Source organism: Lithobates pipiens, unplaced genomic scaffold (assembly GCF_037356315.1).
Source record: "Lithobates pipiens isolate NorthernLeopardFrog02 unplaced genomic scaffold, aLitPip1_a1.2 Scaffold_19, whole genome shotgun sequence".
Taxonomy (NCBI): domain Eukaryota; kingdom Metazoa; phylum Chordata; class Amphibia; order Anura; family Ranidae; genus Lithobates; species Lithobates pipiens.
In genome coordinates, this window is record NW_027507764.1 from 1,225,479 (window position 1) to 1,248,097 (window position 22,619).

Genomic DNA, 22,619 nt, shown 5'->3' on the forward strand with positions numbered 1-22,619 from the left:
CAGGGTGCCCATCAAATGCTGCCAGTGCACCTATCAAATGCTGCCACTGTGAATCCCCACCACCCGCTCGCTGTCTGCCTGCCACTTACCCTGTCTTGGTGGGGCAGCGGGTAACGGCCATAAGTGGGGTCCTCCATGCATCTCCTGCCATCCTCATCTCCCGTCCTCTCCTCCTGATAGGTGTCCAATAGCTGCGCCTATCGTTTCAGCCAATCAGGTGATGGGTAACAGACCGGCACACCTGATTGGTGGAGAGGCGGTTCAGTGTTAGGAAAGTGAATATTAACCACTTAACAACCGCCCATTGCCGATTAACGGCTTCAGGGCGGTTGTTTAACTCTGAGAGGCCGTTAATTAACGGCCTCCCAGAATTTTGCTCTCGCGCGCCCCCTGGGGCGCGCACACGAGAGCATCCGTGACCGCTGGGTCCAGTGGACCCGGCGCATCACGAATCACGGTAAACGGCCGCTCATCGCGGCCGTTTACCACGTGATCGCTCCGTCAAATGACGGAGTGATCACTTGTAAACAAGCCGGCGTCATGTTATGACGCCGGTTCCTCCCTCCCCCTCTCTGTACCGATCGGTACAGCGGAGGGGGAAGAGATCGGTGTCAGCAGCGATGTGGGCTGCATCTGCAGTGCCCACATCGCTGCTCACCGAAAATTAACCCCTCGATTCCCTGCATTACTCTGCAATACCCTGCCATTACTCTGCATTACTCTGCAATACCCTGCCATTACTCTGCAATGCCCTGCCATTACTCTGCAATGCCCTGCCATTACTCTGCAATGCCCTGCAACGCTCTGCAATGCCCTGCAACGCAACACTCTGCAACACTCTGCAACACCTTGCAACACTCTGCAACACCTTGCAACACTCTGCAACACTCTGCAACACTCCGCAATACCCTGCAATACCCTGCAACACTCTGCAACACCCTGCAATACCCTGCAACACTCTGCAACACCCTGCAACACTCCGCAACACCCGCCAATACCCTGCAACACTCTGCAATGCTCTGCAACACCCGCCAATACCCTGCAACACTCTGCAATGCTCTGCAACACCCGCCAATACCCTGCAATGCTCTGCAACGCCATACTCTGAGATACCCAGCCATACTCTGAGATAACCAGCCATAGTCGGTGATACCCTGCAATACCCAGCCATAGACATCCCCCCCCCCCCCCCCCTCCCGCCGCCCTCCGGTGCTTCTACCGAATCGCTAATACGATCAAAGCCAGAATCTTTTTTTTTTTTTCAGGCTTCCCAGCTTAGAGGTGAGATGCAGGGTCTTATTGACCCCACATCTCACTGTAAAGAGGACCTGTCATGCCATATTCCTATTACAAGGGATGTTTACATTCCTTGTAATAGGAATAAAAGTGATCAAAAAAATTATTTTTGGGGAAAAAAATGTCAAACTAAAATAAATAAAGTAAAATGAACAATAAAAAAAATGTTTTTTTTTAAAGCGCCCCTGTCCCCATGTGCTCGCATGCAGAAGCGAACGCATACGTAAGTCCCGCCCACATATGAAAACGGTGTTCAAACCACACATGTGAGGTATCGCTGCGAACGTTAGAGCGAGAGCAATAATTCTAGCCCTAGACCTCCTCTGTAACTCAAAACATATAACCAGTAAAAAAAAAATTAAATCGTCGCCTATGGGGATTTTTAAGTAGCGACGTTTGGCGCCATTCCACGGGCGTGTGCAATTTTGAAGAGTGACATATTAGGTATCTATTTACTCGGTGTAACTTCATCTTTCACATTATGCAAAAATTGGGCTAACTTTACTGTTTTTTTTTTTTTTTTTTTTTAAGCACAAAACTGTTTTTTTTCCAAAAAAAAGCATTCGAAAAATTACTGCGCAAATACCGTGCGAGATAAAAAGTTGCAACGACCACCATTGTATTCTCCAGGGTGTTTGCTAAAAAAACATATATATATACTGTTTTGGGGTTCTGTGTAATTTTCTAGCAAATAAATGATGATTTTTACATGTAGGAGAGAAATGTCAGAATTGTCCTGGGTGCTCCAGAACGCCTGATGGCGCTCCCTGCATGTTGGGCCTCTGTATGTGGCCACACTGTGTAAAAGTCTCACACATGTGGTATCGCCGTACTCGGGAGTAATAGCAGAATGTGTTTTGGGGTGTAATTTGTGGTATGCATATGCTGTGTGTGAGAAATAACCTGATAATATGACAATTTTGTGAAAAAAAAAAAAAAAGTAAAAAGAATCTTGATTTTGCAAAGAATTGTGGGAAAAAATGACAACTTCAAAAAACTCATCATGCCTCTTACTAAATACCTTGGAATGTCTTCTTTCCAAAAAGGGGTTATTTTGGGGGTATTTGTACTTTTCTGGCATGTTGGGGTCTCAAGAATGGAAATAGGCCGTCAGTACTTCAGGTGTGATCAATTTTCAGATATTTGCACCACAGCTTGTGGACTCTATAACTTTCACAAAGACCAAATAATATCCACCAATTTGTACTTATTTTTACCAAAGATATGTAGTGGTATAAATTGTGGCCAAAATTTATGAAGAAAAAATGACTAATCTGCTAAATTTTATAACAGAAACAAAGAAAAATTCATTTTTTTACAGAATTTTCTGTATTTTTTCTTTTATAGCACAAAAAATAAAAAACCCAGCGGTGATTAAATACCACCAAAAGAAAGCTCTATCTGTGTGAAAAAAAGGACAAAAATTTCATATAGGTCCAGTGTTGCATGACTGAGTAATTGTCATTCAAAATGCGAGATCACCGAAAGCTGAAAATTGGTCTGGTTATTAAGGGTGTTTAAGTGCCCCGTGGTCAAGTGGTTAATTCACTTTTCTAACACACCTGGCTGGGTGGACTGTGAGTGTCAAGCATGGCGCTCGCAGTTCACCTATTTTGAAGCCTATTGGAGCCCATGGCTCTAATCAGGTGCTGCAAAAACACCCCCCCCCCCGCCGCTGTAATTCAGGTGCCCGGCACCCCAAAAGGAACCAGACACCTAAATATGGGGGTGGCAGCGGGGGGGCATGGATAGATTCATGCTATGCTATGCATGAATCTATCCATTGGTCATAGAGGGGGTGGCTGGAGAGAGGGGGTGGCACCTGTGCGCCCTTTTGGATGCACCGCCACTGATAAACGCATGCACATTCACATACATACATATGCATACGTGCACACTCACATACATGTGCACACACACATGCATACATACACACACATATATGAACACACACACACACATAGAAGCACACACACACACACACACACACACACACGCATACATGCATGCTCACACACACACACACACACACACACACATGCATGCTCACACACACACACACACATGCATGCTCACACACACACACACACACACATGCATGCTCACACACACACACACACACACACACACACACACACACACACACACACACACATGCATGCTCACACACACACACACACACACATGCATGCTCACACACACACACACACACACACATGCATGCTCACACACACACACACACACACACACACACACACACATGCATGCTCACACACACACACACACACACACACACACACACACACACACACACACACACACACACACATGCATGCTCACACACACACACACACACACACACATGCATGCTCACACACACACACACACATGCATGCTCACACACACACACACACACACACATGCATGCTCACACACACACATATACATACAAGCATGCTCTCTCACACACACACACACATACATGCATGCTCACACACACATAAACACAAATACAGTAGATAGTCTTATAAAAAAAAAAACGTCAGACATTTACCTTGGCTCTTCCTGCCGGGTACTGCACTGTAGGGGGAGACAAAGAGCACACACTTTACCCTAATGTGAGGAGCTCCCGCACAGTGCCGATTTCAGTTCGGCTGATGATCGGGAAGCTCCTCTCAGCTTTCCCCCCTATGGAAGAGTACAGGGGGCCCTCAAGGGCTCCCTGCAGCAAGGGGCCCAGTTGCCATGGCGATCTTGGCGACCCCTATAATTCCGCCACTGTGTGTATATATGTGTGTGTGTCTATATGTATGTATATATGTGTGTATGTATGTGTGTATGTATGTGTATATATATATATATAGTGCTGCGTAGTGAAGTTTTTGCTGTGAATATATTAGTGGACATCTCTAGGTATGTCCGGTGTTTACAGCAGCCAGTTGTAGAAATCGCCTTCATTGCTGATGTCTGTAATGTAGTTTCTCTCTTCTAGGCTTCCTCAGGTCTCTGACTTTTCCCTTCATCAATGGAAGAGTTCGGTTTCCTTTGTATTACAGGTAAGTGCCAATCATTTACACTCTGTCCTCAGGGGCCGAGGGGCCCCCCCACCTGTCCCCAGACGCCATGGCTGCCTCTCACGGGTGCCTTGGTTGCCGTCTATCTCTCCCCAGATGCCACGGTGACCTTTCTCTTGTACTTGGAAGAGACCTCCTGTCTGTCCTCACAAGCCGGGTTTCTCCTCACCTTTACCTTGAAGCCACAGGACCCCTTTTATATCCCTTGAATCAATGGGGGTCTCCCTACTTGTGCCCAGCTACCATTAGATGCCAGGGTGGTTTTCTGCCCGTCTTCAGATGCCAGAGAAAATCCATCCTTTCCTTTACTCCCAAAAGGAAGCCCATCATCTCCCCCAAATGTCTGCCTTGACATCTGTGCCTTTTATCCCCCTTCTCACCATCTTTTCTTTTTTTGTGCAGAATTTGTCGCAGTCCTGCCCCCTGCTGACGTCTCTCACACTCTCACATTGTAGTCAGGTGACTGTGGAGGACCTGCTGTCTATAGGACGTTGCTGTCCACAGATCCAGAATCTCAACCTGCAGAACTCCAAGGTACCATGTGCATCACTCTACACTCCTCTCCTCTCCATTATATATCACTCCCCACTCCTCTCCTTCCCTTATCTCCTCTCCATTATATATCACTCTACACTCCTCTCCTTCCCTTATCTCCTCTCCATTATATATCACTCCCCACTCCTCTCCTTCCCTTATCTCCTCTCCATTATATATCACTCTACACTCCTCTCCTTCCCTTATCTCCTCTCCATTATATATCACTCCCCACTCCTCTCCTTCCCTTATCTCCTCTCCATTATATATCACTCTACACTCCTCTCCTCTCCATTATATATCACTCTACACTCCTCTCCTTCCCTTATCTCCTCTCCATTATATACCCCTTCCCACTCCTCTCCTTCCCTTATCTCCTCTCCATTATATATCACTCTACACTTCTCTCCCAGAACCGGCAGTGCTTGTTATGGGGGACCATCCCACAAAGTGCTCCATGTCTGAGGCCATGAGAACTGCTTGACTGTTATCAGCTGATAATTCTCCCACCTTCTGTTGTCTCCCATAGGTCCAGCTCAACGCCGTCTATAGATTCCTGGAGATGTTCGGAGCCCGACTCCGGCGACTCTTCCTGTCCTACAGTGTTCAGATGAATACCATCATGGCCGGAATAGCGGTGTGTATTATATACCCCCCCCACTTCTCTCCTTCCCTTATCTCCTCTCCATTATATACCCCTCCCCACTTCTCTCCTTCCCTTATCTCCTCTCCATTATATACCCCTCCCCACTTCTCTCCTTCCCTGATCTCCTCTCCATTATATACCCCTCCCCACTTCTCTCCTCCTCCTTCCCTCATCTCCTCTCCATTATATACTCCTCCCCCCGGTTCTCTCCTTCCCTTATCTCCTCTCCATTATATACCCCTCCCCACTTCTCTCCTCCTCCTTCCCTCATCTCCTCTCCATTATATACTCCTCCCCCCGGTTCTCTCCTTCCCTTATCTCCTCTCCATTATATACCCCTCCCCACTTCTCTCCTCCTCCTTCCCTTATCTCCTCTCCATTATATACCCCTCCCCACTTCTCTCCTTCCCTTATCTCCTCTCCATTATATACCCCTCCCCACTTCTCTCCTTCCCTGATCTCCTCTCCATTATATACCCCTCCCCACTTCTCTCCTTCCCTTATCTCCTCTCCATTATATACCCCTCCCCGGTTCTCTCCTCCTCCTCCCCCTGCCCACATACCTCTGACAGTTCATACATTGTGATTACAGAGTGGCTGGTGCCCGGAGTTGAGGCTTCTGGAGGTGGATCTTCCTCTGGAGTCGGTAATTATGGACCTTCAGCTCCCCATTGAGGGGTTACAGGCTTCCTGCCCAAGTCTGGAGGTGAGTGAGGAGGATGGGGCTCCTCGTTATGCGGGCCGGAGGCTCTTCACACTTTTATATTTGGCATTTCTGTAAAATCTCAGAAGAACCTCCACAAAGGTCCACGACTTCCACCAGCATGAAGACGGGAGATCCGCTTTTGTGAGTTTTATAGACATGGAGATGTGCGTTGCCGGGGGAATCCGCCGAACTTCAGTCACTTCATTCCGAATGTCACAATCTGTAATAAGTGGGAAGTGTTTGCTACAGGGCCTTGAAAAAGTATTCACACCCCTTGAAATTTCCACATTTTGTCATGTTACAACAACCAAAACCGTAAATGTATTTTATGTGATGGACCAACACAAAGTGACACATAATTGTGACGTGGAAGGAAAATGATACAAATAAATATGTGAAAAGTGTGGGGGAGGGGCATTCGTATGGCGCCCCCTTTACTCTGATACCCCTAACTAAAATCTAGTGGAGTCAATTGCCTTCAGAAGTCTCCTAATTAGTAAACAGAATCCACCTGTGTGTCATTTAATCTAAGTATAAATACAGCTGTTCTGTGAAGCCCTCAGAGGTTTGTTAGAGACCCTTAGTGAACAAACTGCATCATGAAGGCCAAGGAACACACCAGACAGGTCAGGGATAAAGTTGTGGAGAAGTTTAAAGTGATTATAAAGCTTCAATTTAAAAAAATAATAAACGTGTCGTACTTATCTCCACTTTGCAGTTCATTTTGCACAGAGTGGCCCCGATCCTCGACTTTTGGGGTCCCTCGTGGCTCTTATGGCTCCTCTGTACATCCGATAACTCCCTAGGAGAAGCTCTCTCCCAGTGGGTTATCATGCGGATGTTCTCCCAAGTCCAGCCTTTTGTGTCCATAGACTTTGAATGTAGGACTCGGCCCAACCCCGCGCCCGTGTCATTGGATTTGATTGACAGCAACAGGAGCCAATGACTGCGCTGCTATCAATCTATCCAATTAAGAGCCGAGAAACCCTGGGCAGAGGAAGAGCGCTTCTCCGGCGTGGGAAATTCCAGGGCTCAGGTAAGTAAAATGGGGGGGCCTGAGGGGAGCGGTCACTCCTAGTTATTTTTTTCACCTTAATGCATAGGACCCCTTTAAAGCAGGGTTGGGTTATAATAAAATCTCCCAAGCTTTGACCATCTCACGGAGCTCTGTTCAATCCATCATCGGAAAATGGAAAGAGTATGGCACAACTGCAAACCTACCAAGACATGGCCGTCCACCTAAACTGACCGGGCCGGGCAAGGAAAGCATTCATCAGAGAAGAGCCAAGAGGTCCATGGTAACTCTGGAGGAGCTGCAGAGATCCACAGCTCAGGGGGGAGAATCTGTCCACAGGACAACTATTAGTCGTCTCTCCACAAATCTGCCCTTTATGGAAGAGTGACAAGAAGAAAGACATTGGAGGAAGAAAGTCATAAGAAGTCCTGTTTGTAGTTTGTGAGAAGCCATGTGGGGGAGGGGGCAGCAAACATGTGGAAGAAGGTGATCTGGTCAGAGGAGACCAAAATTCTACTTTATGGCCTAAAAGCAAAACGCTATGTGTGGGGGAAACTAACACCGCCCATCCCCCGAACACACCATCCCCACCGTGAGACATGGTGGTGGCAGCATCATGTGGTGGGGATGGTTTTCTTCAGCAGGGACAGGGAAGCTGGTCAGAGTTGATGGGAAGATGGATGGAGACAAATACAGGACAATCTTAGAAGAAAACCTGTTAGAGTCGGCAAAAGCCTTGAGACCGGGGCGGAGGTTCCCCTTCCAGCAGGACAACGACCCGAAACATCCAGCCAGAGCTACAATGGAATGGTTTACATCAAAGCATATTCATGTGTTAGAATGGCCCAGTCACAGTCCAGACCTAAATCCCATTGAGAATCTGTGGCAAGACCTGAAAATTGCTGATCACAGACGCTCTCCATCCAATCTGACAGAGCTTGAGATATTTTACAAAGAAGAAGAATGGGCAGAAATGTCCTCTCTAGATGGGCAAAGCTGGTAGAGACACCCCCAAAAAGACTTGTAGAGAAAGGGGGTTCTACAAAGTATTGACTCCGGGGGGCGCCATACAAATGCCCCTCCCCCACACTTTTCACATATTTGTATCATTTATCATTTTCCTTCCACTTCACAATTATGTGACACTTTGTGTTGGTCCATCACAGAAAATCCCAATAAAATCCATTTATGGTTTTGGTTGTAACAAAATGTGGGGAAATGTCAGGGGGTATGAATACTTTTTCCAGGCACTGTATCAATAATGACACATTGTAGGAGCCTAAATACACTTTATACCTGAGCTCTACTGAAATATATTTATTGTGCCAAAAATATTGACAAATGACAGTGGCTGCGATCTCCACAGTCACAACCAATGGGGAACTCCGTCCTACGCCGGCACATTCCAGGGATTTGTAGTGTTTTTGCTAAAATAAAAAGACTGAATGAAAGGTCCAAAAAACTGTCTATTTGTAGCCTCTGTTTAACAGGCAGTTTGTTTGGGGGATGGGCAACACGAATAGAAGGGAGACATTGATGAACTCGAATCGGGGATTCGTGAAGGATTTTGCTAGAAAGGATATAATGAATTAAGGCCTTAATGAAAATAATATGAATCTGTCCATTCTGCAGCACTGCTCCGCCCCCGATGAAGGGGTTCTGAGAGCCTCTAAGCCCTTGTACACACGGTCGGACATTCCGATGGACAAAGTCCGATTGGACCGTGTTGTCGGATATTCCGACTGTGTGTGTGGTCTCCATCGGACGGTTTCCGTCGGAATATCCGACGGACCAAGTTTTCCAACTTGTCTATAAAATTTTCTGACAACACGATCCGATGGGACTTTGTCCGATCATGTGTAGAGAATTCCGATCGGACAAAGTGCCACGCATGCTCAGATCAAATTCCTAGACCAAAGCTATTGGCTACTAGCCTGAATGTAGTCCCGTCGTAACGAAATCACGTCATCACGTTATGTACAATCGGATTTTCCGACAACTTTGTCCGAATGTGTGTATGCAACAGTTTCAGACAAAATCCGACGGATTTGGTTGTCGAAATGTCCCACCGTGTGTACAAGGGATAAAAGGTGTTACCTTTTTAACCACTTTCAGCCCCGGACCAATTTGCTGGTCAAAGACCAGACCATTTTTTGCGGTTCGGCACTGCGTCGCTTTAACTGACAATTGCGCGGTCGTGCGACGTGGCTCCCAAACAAAATTGACGTCCTTTTTTTCCCACAAATAGAGCTTTCTTTTGGTGGTATTTGATCACCTCGGCGGTTTTTATTTTTTGCGCTACAAACAAAAATAGAGCGACAATTTTGAAAAAAATGCATTATTTTTTACTTTTTGTTATAATAAATATCCCCCAAAAATATATAAAAAAACATTTTTTTCCCTCAGTTTAGGCCGATACGTATTCTACTACATATTTTTGTTAAAAAAAATCGCAATAAGCGATTATTGATTGGTTTGCGCAAAAGTTATAGCGTTTACAAAATAGGGATAGTTTTATAGCATTTTTATTAATAATTTTTTATTATTTTTTTTTTTACTAGTAATGGCGGTGATCAGCGATTTTTATTGTGACTGCGACATTGTGGGGGACCCATTGGACATTTTTGACACATTTTTGACACATTTTTGGGACCATTGTCATTTATCCAGTAATCACTGCTATATAAATGCAGTGATTCCTGTGTAAATGACACTGGCAGTGAAGGGGTTAACCAGTGGGTGGCAGTGTAGGGGTTAAGTGTTCCTAGGGGTGTGTTACTAACTGTGGGGGGTTGGGCTTTCATTTAGTGAACACTGATCTCTGCTCCAATCACATGGAGCAGAGATCAGCGTCACTAGTTGCTAGGCAGAATGGAAAAATGCTGTTTACACGGCATTTCCTCCATTCAGCCGTCCCGTGAGACGATCGCGGGGATGCCCGCGGCTATCGAGTCCGCGGGTCCCGCGACCGGACTCACGGGGGTCCCGACCAGCGCGGGAGCGCGCCGCCCGATGGCAGAGCGGCAAATTTAAAGGGACGTACATGTACGCCCATTTGCCTGCCCCGTGCCATTCTGTCGGCGTACATCGTCGTGCGCTGGTCGGCAAGTGGTTAAAGGATGCTACAAACGATGTACTATTTTTGTACCATTCAGTAGCCTGGAGCTCCATTATTTATGCTGTTGGTTATGCACAGAAACCAAACCGTGGTCTGTGCAGACTGGAAAGCCACCTACCGATTACCTTCTATGTCGCCCTACACTCCCATGTGAGATATTTGGGCCACTCCAGAGAACCCACAGCTCCACAAATTGACGTCATTTGTTAAACTAAAGTAGCCTTTCTCTTGTTTTCGTTGAAGCACACTGTCAGATCTTTGTTTGAATCTTGCGTGGGGGCTCGTCCGGGATCTCTCACAACAGCAATCGTGAAGAATGTCCTTCAATAAATTCAGGAAAAAAAAGGGAGATCCAAAATGTAATTTTTACCTTCTTGCCAACTTAAAGAGGAAGTAAACCCTGATGGCAAAGCATAATGGACTATTACGCATCGCATAGTAGTCCATTATGTGTCACTTACCTGACACAGGAGGCAGCGAAGTCACCGCTGTCCCCTGTAGTCCGTAGCCTCCATCTTCTCGGTGGGTCTCGCTGCTCCGCCGCTGTCATTCGGCGAAGCCGCAATGACGTCACTCCCGCGCATGCGCACGGGAGCCGACATGCACGGCAACTTCACCATTGACAATGCCGCGCTCAGTGCGCCTGCGTGGATGTCTTCGGGCAAATATCTCCTAAACCGTGTAGGTTTAGGAGATATTTCTTGGACCTACAGGTAAGCCTTAATCTAGGTTTAGCTGTAGGTCAAAGTGTGTTGTAAGGGTTTACAACCACTTTAAGTCAGAACTAAAATGTTTGTTAAACTGATTTCCCAAAGCGTCCCCTTCAGCTATGCAGCGTCCGCAATCTTCCCTTCTCTCTGTTGGCACAGCTGACCTCTTCTGTAAGTATCTGTGTTCAGCATCCTCATTGCGTGCCCCAAACAGGAGTTAATGTTTTAGTCTTTTTTTTTTACTTTTAATAAAAGCCTGTCTGCCAGCAACGTCTGTTTACTCCAGGCATGTCCAAAGTCCGGCCCGTGTTCCGGCTCGCCTGGTCATTTTGACATGTATATCTCTTGTGGCCCCCAACAAATCCCCGAACGCCGGGGGCCACAAAAGATGAACATGCTGGCTGACAGGGAGGGGGCGGGGCGAGTGCCGTACAGGAGCATTTCCTGTTTACACGGCGACCTCTGTAAAAGGAAGTCCCCTCTCCTGCGCTGCCATTGGACGACTGTTCTGTCCATCACAGGAGGCGGGACTTTCTATTAAAGAGGCCGCCGATTAAAACCGGAGTTTCTCCTGTATGTCTATCGGCGCTCTTCCCACCCCCCTCCCTGTCTCCTCCAAGGCTGCAGATGTGCATGAATCAGGCTGCACTGATGGCAATGGTGAGTCTGCATTCATGTCCATAGGGGTGCTGCATTCAGAGCAAGGAGTGTGTTAATAGGTGTGCTGCATTCAGGACAAGGGGGTGTGCTGCATTCAGGACAAGGGGGTGTGCTGCATTCAGGACAAGGGGGTGTGCTGCATTCAGGACAAGGGGTTGTGCTGCATTCAGGACAAGGGGGTGTGCTGCATTCAGGACAAGGGGGTGTGCTGCATTCAGGACAAGGGGGTGTGCTGCATTCAGGGCAAGGGGTGTGCTGCATTCAGGGCAAGGGGTGCGCTGCATTCAGGGCAAGGGGTGCGCTGCATTCAGGGCAAGGGGTGCGCTGCATTCAGGGCAAGGGGTACGCTGCATTCAGGGCAAGGGGTACGCTTCATTCTGGGCAAGGGGTGCGCTGCATTCAGGGCAAGAGGTGCGCTTCATTCTGGGCAAGGGGTGTGCTTCATTCTGGGCAAGGGGCGTGCTGCATTCAGGGCAAGGGGCGTGCTGCATTCAGGGCAAGGGGCGTGCTTCATTCAGGGCAAGGGGCGTGCTTCATTCAGGGCAAGGGGCGTGCTTCATTCAGGGCAAGGGGCGTGCTTCATTCAGGGCAAGGGGCGTGCTTCATTCAGGGCAAGGGGCGGGCTTCATTCAGGGCAAGGGGCGGGCTTCATTCTTGGCAAGGGGTGTGCTTCATTCTTGGCAAGGGGTGTGCTTCATTCTGGGCAAGGGGTGGGCTTCATTCTGGGCAAGGGGTGTGCTTCATTCTGGGCAAGGGGCGGGCTTCATTCTGGGCAAGGGGTGGGCTTCATTCTTGGCAAGGGGTGTGCTTCATTCTGGGCAAGGGGTGTGCTTCATTCTGGGCAAGGGGTGTGCTTCATTCTGGGCAAGGGGTGTGCTTCATTCTGGGCAAGGGGTGTGCTTCATTCTGGGCAAGGGGTGTGCTGTATTCAGGGCAAGGGGCGTGCTGCATTCAGGGCAAGGGGCGTGCTGCATTCAGGGCAAGGGGTGTGCTTCATTCTTGGCAAGGGGTGTGCTTCATTCTGGGCAAGGGGTGTGCTTCATTCTGGGCAAGGGGTGTGCTTCATTCTGGGCAAGGGGTGTGCTTCATTCTGGGCAAGGGGCGTGCTGCATTCAGGACAAGGGGCGTGCTGCATTCAGGGCAAGGGGCGTGCTGCATTCAGGACAAGGGGGGGCTGCATTCAGGACAAGGGGCGTGCTGCATTCAGGGCAAGGGGGGTGCTGCATTCAGGACAAGGGGCGTGCTGCATTCAGGGCAAGGGGGGTGCTGCATTCAGGGCAAGGGGGGTGCTGCATTCAGGACAAGGGGCGTGCTGCATTCAGGGCAAGGGGCGTGCTGCATTCAGGACAAGGGGCGTGCTGCATTCAGGACAAGGGGCGTGCTGCATTCAGGACAAGGGGGGGCTGCATTCAGGACAAGGGGCGTGCTGCATTCCGGACAAGGGGGTGCTGCATTCAGGACAAGTGGCGTGCTGCATTCAGGACAAGTGGCGTGCTGCATTCAGGACAAGGGGCGTGCAGCATTCAGGACAAGTGGCGTGCTGCATTCAGGACAAGGGGCGTGCTGCATTCAGGACAAGGGGCGTGCTGCATTGTGGGTGCTGCATTCCGGACAAAGGGGGTTCAGCATTTATGGCACCTGTGAGGCTGCAGGTGGGCACTGACCCTTATTTTGCTTCACAGTTCTTTAAAATTTAAGATTTTTTCCTGCGTATTCCCTCTTAAAGTGAAGGTTTGTGTTATACGCCAATAACTCCGGTATATCCAAATATCACACCTGAGCTCATCTCTTCCACAACGGCCACAAAGGCCGGAGAATTCTTGTTGGGCCGTGTATTGGCGCTCGGATGAACTCACTCGGACCAAATTTTAATGGTTCGCAGAATTTCAGGCAAAATGGTCGGCCCTCACACATGTACACTTCATCAAATCTGACCCTCTTTGAAAAAAGTTTGGACACCCCTGGTTTACTCACTTTCAATTCAAATCAACGAAAAGTTGAAATTCTGTTCTATAAGACAGAAACTGCTGGGAGATCCTAAAGCTCTCGGTCATGTGACCGATGGAGGGATCTGACGCTTTTTCACCTGATCAGGGAACAAAGATGTGTTTACAGTGATGTATCAACTCTGTTCTATGCAAAGTATTCCGGTTTAGGTGACAGGTTCTCTTTATTGTTCATGCTGTTGGGATGGTGAGATGATGAGCTTGATTCTTAGGTTCCTCTGTTCCCGATTGCAGGTCCTGAGACTGTTAAACGTCTCGTGGCAAGCGAGACCCGTACCTCGAACCTCCACTGGTGCCTCTGGCTTTCCTGAGCTGCAGGAGCTGTGCCTCGCCACGTCCCGCTACTCCTCTGTCAACGATAACGTCTGCCAGAGGCTGCTGAAAGATTCTAGCAAGCTGCGAGTTCTAGACCTGCGGGGATGTTACAAGATCTCGCCAAAGGGGTTGTCGGAGCTCCCATGTACTGGTCAGTATCTGAGCAAATCCAGAGCACGTCCCCCGTATTCCTGGTGTGAGTGACCCACTAAGAATTGCAGAGGGGATTTTTGGGGGTAAGAAGTGGTCCGTAGCCTGCAGGACCCTGTGGTCACACTGCTGGCACAGTTTGCTCTCCCTGGGGCTTGTAGGTCTGGTGTACAGGCTCAGGAGGTGTCCTTGAGGTTTGTTAAAGAAGAGCTTCAGTCTTTTAAGAAAAACAAAAAAGTCAGGCAGGTATAAATGTATCTGCTGACGTTTAGGATTCAAGTACTTACTAGTGCCTGGAATCCAGCGCTGTCTTCCTGAAGCCAGTTCTTCTTACAGCTGCGGGTCCCTTGATTAATCACAGCCAGCTCCTCACTGCGCATGCATGAGATTGATCCCCTTGGGCTGCCAGTGTCCTCGCCTTCTGTAGACGGCAGTTCAACACTTTTGTTTCTGAATTACTGTAAAAATATTTTACAGTAACAAAAATCTTTCTATTCCATTCCTCTAGTTGGGGACATAATTCTTTTATGAAATAGTTTCATGTATTTTAGGTTATTCCAGGCTGGGGTGTTGGGAGTTTTGAGTGGACAGGTGCTGATTTGTTGTAGGGTTCTGCTCAGCCTGACAAAATGATCTCTTTTTATATTATTCTCTACCCTCCTTTTTATTCCTCTCTCTCTTTTTCTCTTCCCTTCCCTTCTTTCTCTCTCCTCCTCTCTCTCTTTCCCTCTCCTATATTATCTCTCACACTGTATGAAGACTTCCGTTGGGTTCTCTGAATCTGATCTTTGCTTATCTTTGTCAGATGTGGAGCATCTCTTCCTGGGTTTGTACTGCAGCACTATGGTGTCCTCGTCAATGGTTTCCGGGTCCCATCTGCTGACCCGTAAATGGGGGCACAGCCTGCAGGAACTGGACCTGACAAGTCAGGGATACACAGAAGAGGATTTGGCACAGGCCTTGCATAATCTCACCGGTGGAAGTGGTGCAGGCAATGACACACTCCGATCCTTGAACCTCTCAGGAACCAGAGCTACGCCCCACGCTGTCAGGTGATCTTTCCTCAATATAGATATTTGTAGTGATATTTTGCCTACCTTGCAAAGTACTGACCCTCATTTTCTCTGCAGAGATGTCCTCAGCTGCCAAGCCCTCACCCACCTTGACTTATCCTCCTGCCGAAACATTCCTCGAGGACTGAAACGTGTCTACCGTGGCAGAGAAGACCTTGAGCTGTGTCTGGCTGATCTGACCAAGAAACTTCAGGAGGCAGAAGAGCAGTGACCCAACTTAAGAACACAGTCCATTGAACTAAAGGATCCAGTGGATCTCCTGTGCTCATTCCGAGATCTTCTCCAACTGGAGCAAGAGGACTACATTTTAAGCAAGAACAACTGGCAAATGTTATCAAATAAAAGATTTTATATCCTGCAATATGGAGGATGTGGTGTAAATATTAGAATGCCCATGCGGCCTACAATACATAGGGAGGACCAAAAGACTCTTACATAAGAGGATACAAGAACATGTGCAAAATATATTGTATTAAAGGATTGTAAAAAAAAAACTTGAATAATCTAAACATTTCCTTTTACACCATAACAAGGATCTATCAGGGATGCAGTTTTGGGGGGTGGAAAAGTGTACCAAACATTGGAGGAATAATGACAAAATATGAGTGGTCAGCCAGCAAGAGTCCAAGTGGATCCATGAGCTGCATAGTCTTGTCCTGGGAGGTTTAAATAAAGCATTGAACCTAAACTGTTTTATTGGGGATTTTAAAGTGATTGTTCTGTGTGCAGCAGCCCCCCCCCCCCCCAATACTTACCTGAGCCCCCATCTCAACTCTCCCTCCTGATTGGCTGAGATACAGCAGCAGAACCATTGGCTCCCGCTGTTGTCAATCAAAGTCAGTTACACATTGAGGAGAGGGGGTGGGGCTGAACCGCGGTTCCGTGTCTGAATGAACACACAGAGTTTCAGCTCAGCTCAGGTGCCCCCACAGCAAGCTGCTTGCTGTGGGGACAGGGGGGAGGGGGCCAGGAGCGCCCCGGCGGGAGACTCGAGAAGAGGAGGATCCGCGCTGCTCTGTGCAAAACAATTACAGAGCCGGTAAGTATAACATGATTGTTATTTTTTAAACTAAAAAAAAAATAGACTTTAGTATCACTTTAAGTTGCAATTTTATTAGATACCACTAAAGGGGGTAATACTTCGGTATTTATTGGTTTTGTTCAAATGGGAAATACAGTTTTTATAGTTGGGGGGGGGGGGGAGGAGGGTATTTAAAGCGGAGCTCCACCCTAAAGTGGAGCTTCCGCTCATTGGAACCCTCCCCCCCTCCGACGCCACAATTGGCACCTTTCAGGGGGGAGGGGGGTGTAGATACCTGTACAGTACAGGTATCTGCACCCACTTCCAGCGTACATATCCGCTGAATCTGCGGATATTTACGCCCCTTTCCGAAGGTCCCCCGCTGCCTGCTGGGAAACACACGGATCCCAGAGACAGCGGGGACCATCCTTATTGCGCAGCGCGACTCGCGCATTCGCAGTAGGGAACCGGGAAATGAATCCACTTCCTGATTCCCATACCCAAGACGGCGGCGGCAGCACCAGAGAGAGGATCGAGAGATCGGCTTCGGGTGCCGACATCGCGGGGGCGCGCTGGGCGGGTAAGTGTCATTATTTTAAAAGTCAGCAGCTGCAGTATTTGTTGGCTTTTAAAAAAAAAAAAAAACGGCGGAACTCCCGCTTTAACGTTACTGATGATTTGAAAATGGACATTTAACCACTTAAATACTGGGCACTTAAACACCTTCCTGCCCAGACCAATTTTGAGCTTTCAGCGCTGTCGCACTTTGAATGACAATTGCGCGGTCATGCTACACTGTACCCAAATGAAATTTTTATCATTTTTTTCCCACAAATAGAGCTTTCTTTTGGTGGTATTTGATCACCTCTACGGTTTTTATTTTTTGCGCTACAAATAAAAAAATACCGAAAATTTTGAAAAAAAAAATGTTTTTTTTTTTGTTTCAGTTTCAAAACTTTGTAAATAAGTACGTTTTCTCCTTCACTGATGGGCACTGATGGGGCTACACTGATGGGCACTGATAAGGCGGCACTGATGAGGTGGCATTGATGGACACTGATAGGAGGCACTGATAGGCGGCACTGATAGGCGACACGGATGGGCGACACGGATGGACACTGATAGGTGGCACAAATTGGCACTGATAGCTGGCACGGATTGGCATGGATGGGCGGCAGAGATGGGCATGGATAGGCGGCACAGATGGGCATGGATAGGCGGCACAGATGGGCATGGGTGGGCACTGATAGGCGGCACAGGTGGGCACTCATAGGCGGCACAGGTGGGCACTCATAGGCGGCACAGGTGGGCACTCATAGGTGGCATTGGTGTTATACTGTACTAATGGATGCCAATCAGTGCCAAACAATAATGCATGCCAATCAGTGATGCCCATTGTGGGCACTGATTGGCATCCATTATGGGCACTGATTGGCATCCATTGTGCTGACTGGCATCCCTGGTGGTCTAGGGAGGATTACCTTTTCCCTGGTGGTCTGGTGGCGTCCCTGGTGGTCCAGTGTGGGCATCCTCGGGGGGGCTGTGCTGATAATCGATCAGCACAGACCCCCCCCCTGTCAGAGGAGCAGCCGATCGGCTCTCCTCTACTCGCGTCTGACAGACGCGAGTGAGGAAAAGCCGATCACCGGCTCTTCCCATTTACACTGTGATCAGCCGTGATTGGACACGGCTGATCACGTGGTAAAGAGTCTCCGTCGGGGACTCTTTACCGAGATCGTAGTTGCCGGGAGTCAGACTGACACCCCGCAACAACGATCGCCGCGATGCGCACCCCCGGGGGCGCGCAGCGGCTCATAATCCTGATCGCGTCATATGACGTCCGGTCAGGATTATGAAACCACTTTGCCACCGTCAATTGCCTATAGGGCGGGCGGCAAGTGGTTAATTAAATATTTATTTTATTTTATAAAGTAACAGATTTTTACTGGATGGTTTATATAGTCATGTGGATTTGAGTCATCCGTTTTAGGGGGAGTGTAATTTAGGGTTTTATTTAATTGATTTATGCAGAAGGAATGCTGGAATATGAGGAATTTGAATTGTTTACCAGTCACCAAGCAGTATAATGTATTTTTTATATATATATATATATATATATATACATGGGAAGATGGGCGTTTTATTACCCGATATAGAAACAAAGAGACTTTCTTTCAGAGAAGTGTTGTGGAAATTTTATTATGTGTGTTTTATAGATTGTCATGTGTCTCCCAGTGTCTGATTTAACCGAGGATCTCTCTAGCAGAGGGCACTTGGGTTGAATCGGGACCAGCGGTAAAACCGCCAGTATGAAAACCTTCTCGTGGGCTTGGAGACGTGTTCCGGGTGGGCCTTTGCCGGTTCGTAAGTATCAAGCGCAGGGCGCTGGACTTCTTGCCTTCAAATGTCTCTGCACATTAGAGAAGTGAAGTCCAGATAACGAGAGAAACATATTATATATCTGTGTGGCTACGCTATCCCTTTTGGATACAGATCTGCTTTTATAAGAGGACATTGATATCTGCCTTGTTAATATACTCGTACCGTATATATAAACAGCAGTAGCAATGGTTCCGCAGATCTTCTCAAGCCTGTAAGAACAAGTAGAATGATCTCACTATATATATATATATAATCTCATAAACATTTGTGTAAATCTTCTCTTTTCATGTGACAACACTGAAGAAATGACACTTGTCTACAATGTAAAGTAGTGAGTGTACAGCTTGTATAACAGTGTCAATTTCCTGTCCCCTCAAAATAACTCAACACACAGCCATTAATGTCTAAACCGCTGGCAACAAAAGTCAGTACACCCCTAAGAGAAAATGGCCAAATTGGGCCCAAAGTGTCAATATTTTGTGTGGCCGCCATTATTTCCCAGCACTGCCTTCACCTTCTTGGTCATGGAGGTCACCAGAAGCTTCACAGGTCACCATTGGAGTCCTCTTCCCCTCCCCCATGATGACATCACAGAGCTGGTGGATGTTGGAGACCTTCCCCTCCTCCACCTTCCGTCTGAGGATGTCCCACAGATGATCAATAGGGTTTAGGTCTGGAGACATGCTTGGCCAGTCCATCACCTTTACCCTCAGCTTCTTTAGCAAGGCAGTGGTGGTGTTGGAGGTGTGTTTGGGGTGGTTATCATGTTGGAATACTGCCCTGCGGTCCAGTCTCTGAAGGGAGGGGATCATGCTCTGCTTCAGTATGTCACAGTACATGTTGGCATTCATGGTCCCCTCAATGATCTGTAGCCCCCCAGTGCCGGCAGCACTCATGCAGCCCCAGACCATGACACTCCCACCACCATGCCTGACTGTAGACAAGACACACTTGTCTTTGTCCTCCTCACCTGGTTGCCCCCACACACGCTTGTCACCATCTGACACCAAATACCTTTATCTTGGTCTCATCAGACCACAGGACATGGTTCCAGTAATCCATCTCCTTCGTCTGCTTGTCTTCAGCAAACTGTTTGTGGTCTTTCTTGTGCATCATCTATAGAAGAGGCTTCCTTCTGGGAGGACAGCCATGCAGTCCAATTTGATGCAGTGTGCGGCGTATGGTCTGAGCACTGACAGGCTGACCCCCCACCCCTACAACCTCTGCAGCAATGCTGGCAGCACTCATACGTCTATTTCCCAAAGACAACCTCTGGATATGACGCTGAGCATGTGACCTCAACTTCTCTGGTGGACCATGGCGAGGCCTGTTCTGAGGGGAACCCGTCCTGTTATACCGCTGTATGGTCTTGGTCACCGTGCTGCAGCTCAGTTTCAGGGTCTTGGCAATCTTCTTATAGCCTAGGCCATCTTTATGTAGAGCAACAATTCTTTTTTTCTTAAGTTCTTTGCCATGAGGTGCCATGTTGTACGACCAGTATGAGAGAGTGAGAGCGATAACACCAAATTTAACACACCTGCTCCCCATTCACACCTGAGACCTTGTAACACTAACGAGTCACATGACCCCGGGGGAGGGAAAATGGCTAATTGGGCCCATTTTGGAGATTTTCACTTAGGGGTGTACTGACTTTTGTTGCCAGCGGTTTAGACATTAATGGCTGTGTGTTGAGTTATTTTGAGGGGACAGGAAATTTACACTGTTATACAAGCTGTGCACTCACTACTTTACATTGTAGACAAGTGTCATTTCTTCAGTGTTGTCACATGAAAAGAGAGAAGAAATGTCACTGAGGGGTGCACTTACTTTTGTGAGATACTATATACTGTGTAAGTATGTGTCCAGTCATAAAGGTGTTGGAAGAAGACAGAGAAGTGGCTGCTAAAAGGCTGTTTATGCTGTAGACCTCCTATTGCTTAGAGGTCCATCTTATCAGTTGAACATGAGGTGGATCTGGAGCAGGCTTTGAGCAGAGTGTTTTCTGTGCATGTCCTCGGGAGGATCTGAATTTCATATACCATTCACACTGGTTGGAGTTTTTTGGGACTTTGCTATAATGTCGTTATCTTTCACAATATAATATGTTTATGTATGAGCAATTTATATTATTGCATCTTTGAATCCACATATTATCTTTGGGCAGGTTCACATATTATCTATTGGAAGCTCCTGTAATATTACTACAGGAGTATTGTGTGAGTACAGAAGGATTTATATCATGGCGGTTTTATTTGTATTTATTTGATGACACAATTTTTAGTTTTTTTGGATGAGATTTGTTGATTTACAGAGATTAGTTTGGGAATATGGTATAGGAGGGAGAGCGCTGCACTTAGTAATTTGCTTAGTTTTGCTTGTGTGTGAACCAATGTTCAGAGCTTGAACACATGGTGGTTCTAGTGTGGCCCATTCACCTGAGGAGTGCAGTTCCTATGTCTGCCAGCAGGTGTCACCCAGCAGTCTGCACGTCCTAAAAATTTGTTGATGCTGGCTGCTGGGAGGGTATTTAGCTCTTCACTCAGCTCCCCCTTCCCTCTCCCTGTGGTTATTGTATTTATGTTGTTTGTCAATTGTGTTGTGTTCACAACACTTGGTGTCCTAACACACTATAGAGGTCTATGTGACGGGAGCAATGCTCGGGTTGTATCACACTATAGAGGTCTATGTCACAAGAACAATGTTTGGGTTTTTTCACGCTCTAGAGGTCTATGCGACGGGAGCAATGATTGGGTTGTATCGCATTATAGAGGTCTATGTGACTGGGGCAATGCCTGAGTTGTATCGCATTATAGAGGTCTATGTGACTGGGGCAATGCTTGGGTTGTATCACGCTATAGAGGTCTATGTCACAAGAACAATGTTTGGATTTTATCATGCTCTAGAGGTCTATGCGACGGGAGCAATGCTTGGGTTGTATCATGTTCTAGAGGTCTATGTGACGGGAGCAATGCTTGGTTTGTATCGCACTCTAGAGGTCTATGTGATGGGAGCAATCCTTGGGTTGTATCGCACTCTAGAGGTCTATGTCACAAGAACAATGTTTGGGTTTTATCACGCTCTAGAGGTCTATGTGATAGGAGCAATCCTTGGTTTGTATCGCACTCTAGAGGTCTATGTGATGGGAGCAGTCCTTGGTTTGTATCTCACTCTAGAGGTCTATGTGATGGGAGCAATCCTTGGGTTGTATCGCACTCTAGAGGTCTATGTGATAGGAGCAATCCTTGGTTTGTATCGCACTCTAGAGGTCTATGTGATGGGAGAAATCCTTGGTTTGTATCGCACTCTAGAGGTCTATGTGACGGGAGCAATGCTTGGGTTGTATCATGTTCTAGAGGTCTATGTGACGGGAGCAATGCTTGGGTTGTATCATGTTCTAGAGGTCTATGTGACGGGAGCAATCCTTGGTTTGTATCTCACTCTAGAGGTCTATGTGATGGGAGCAATCCTTGGTTTGTATCGCACTCTAGAGGTCTATGTGATGGGAGAAATCCTTGGGTTGTATCACACTCTAGGGGTCTATGTGACGGGAGCAATGCTTGGGTTGTATCACGCTCTAGAGGTCTATGTGATGGGAGCAATCCTTGGGTTGTATCGCACTCTAGAGGTCTATGTGATAGGAGCAATCCTTGGTTTGTATCGCACTCTAGAGGTCTATGTGATGGGAGAAATCCTTGGGTTTTATCACACTCTAGAGGTCTATGTGATGGGAGCAATCCTTGGTTTGTATCGCACTCTAGAGGTCTATGTGACGGGAGCAATGCTTGGGTTGTATCATGTTCTAGAGGTCTATGTGACGGGAGCAATGCTTGGGTTGTATCATGTTCTAGAGGTCTATGTGACGGGAGCAATCCTTGGTTTGTATCTCACTCTAGAGGTCTATGTGATGGGAGCA

At 47.5% G+C, this 22,619-nt stretch overlaps 1 protein-coding gene across 1 annotated transcript in view; it reads left to right on the plus strand.

Moving 5' to 3' along the window:
- LOC143995757 (F-box/LRR-repeat protein 6-like) overlaps positions 1–15,664 on the plus strand; it is a 108,869-nt gene extending 93,205 nt beyond the window's left edge. Inside the window, exons 4-10 of the mRNA XM_077490470.1 lie at positions 4,289–4,352; positions 4,773–4,904; positions 5,434–5,541; positions 6,143–6,256; positions 14,000–14,231; positions 15,036–15,282; positions 15,361–15,664. Coding sequence (XP_077346596.1) covers positions 4,289–4,352; positions 4,773–4,904; positions 5,434–5,541; positions 6,143–6,256; positions 14,000–14,231; positions 15,036–15,282; positions 15,361–15,514 — 1,051 coding nt within the window. The 3' untranslated portion in view covers positions 15,515–15,664. The remainder of the gene's footprint in view (positions 1–4,288; positions 4,353–4,772; positions 4,905–5,433; positions 5,542–6,142; positions 6,257–13,999; positions 14,232–15,035; positions 15,283–15,360) is intronic.
- Positions 15,665–22,619: the final 6,955 nt, after the last annotated feature.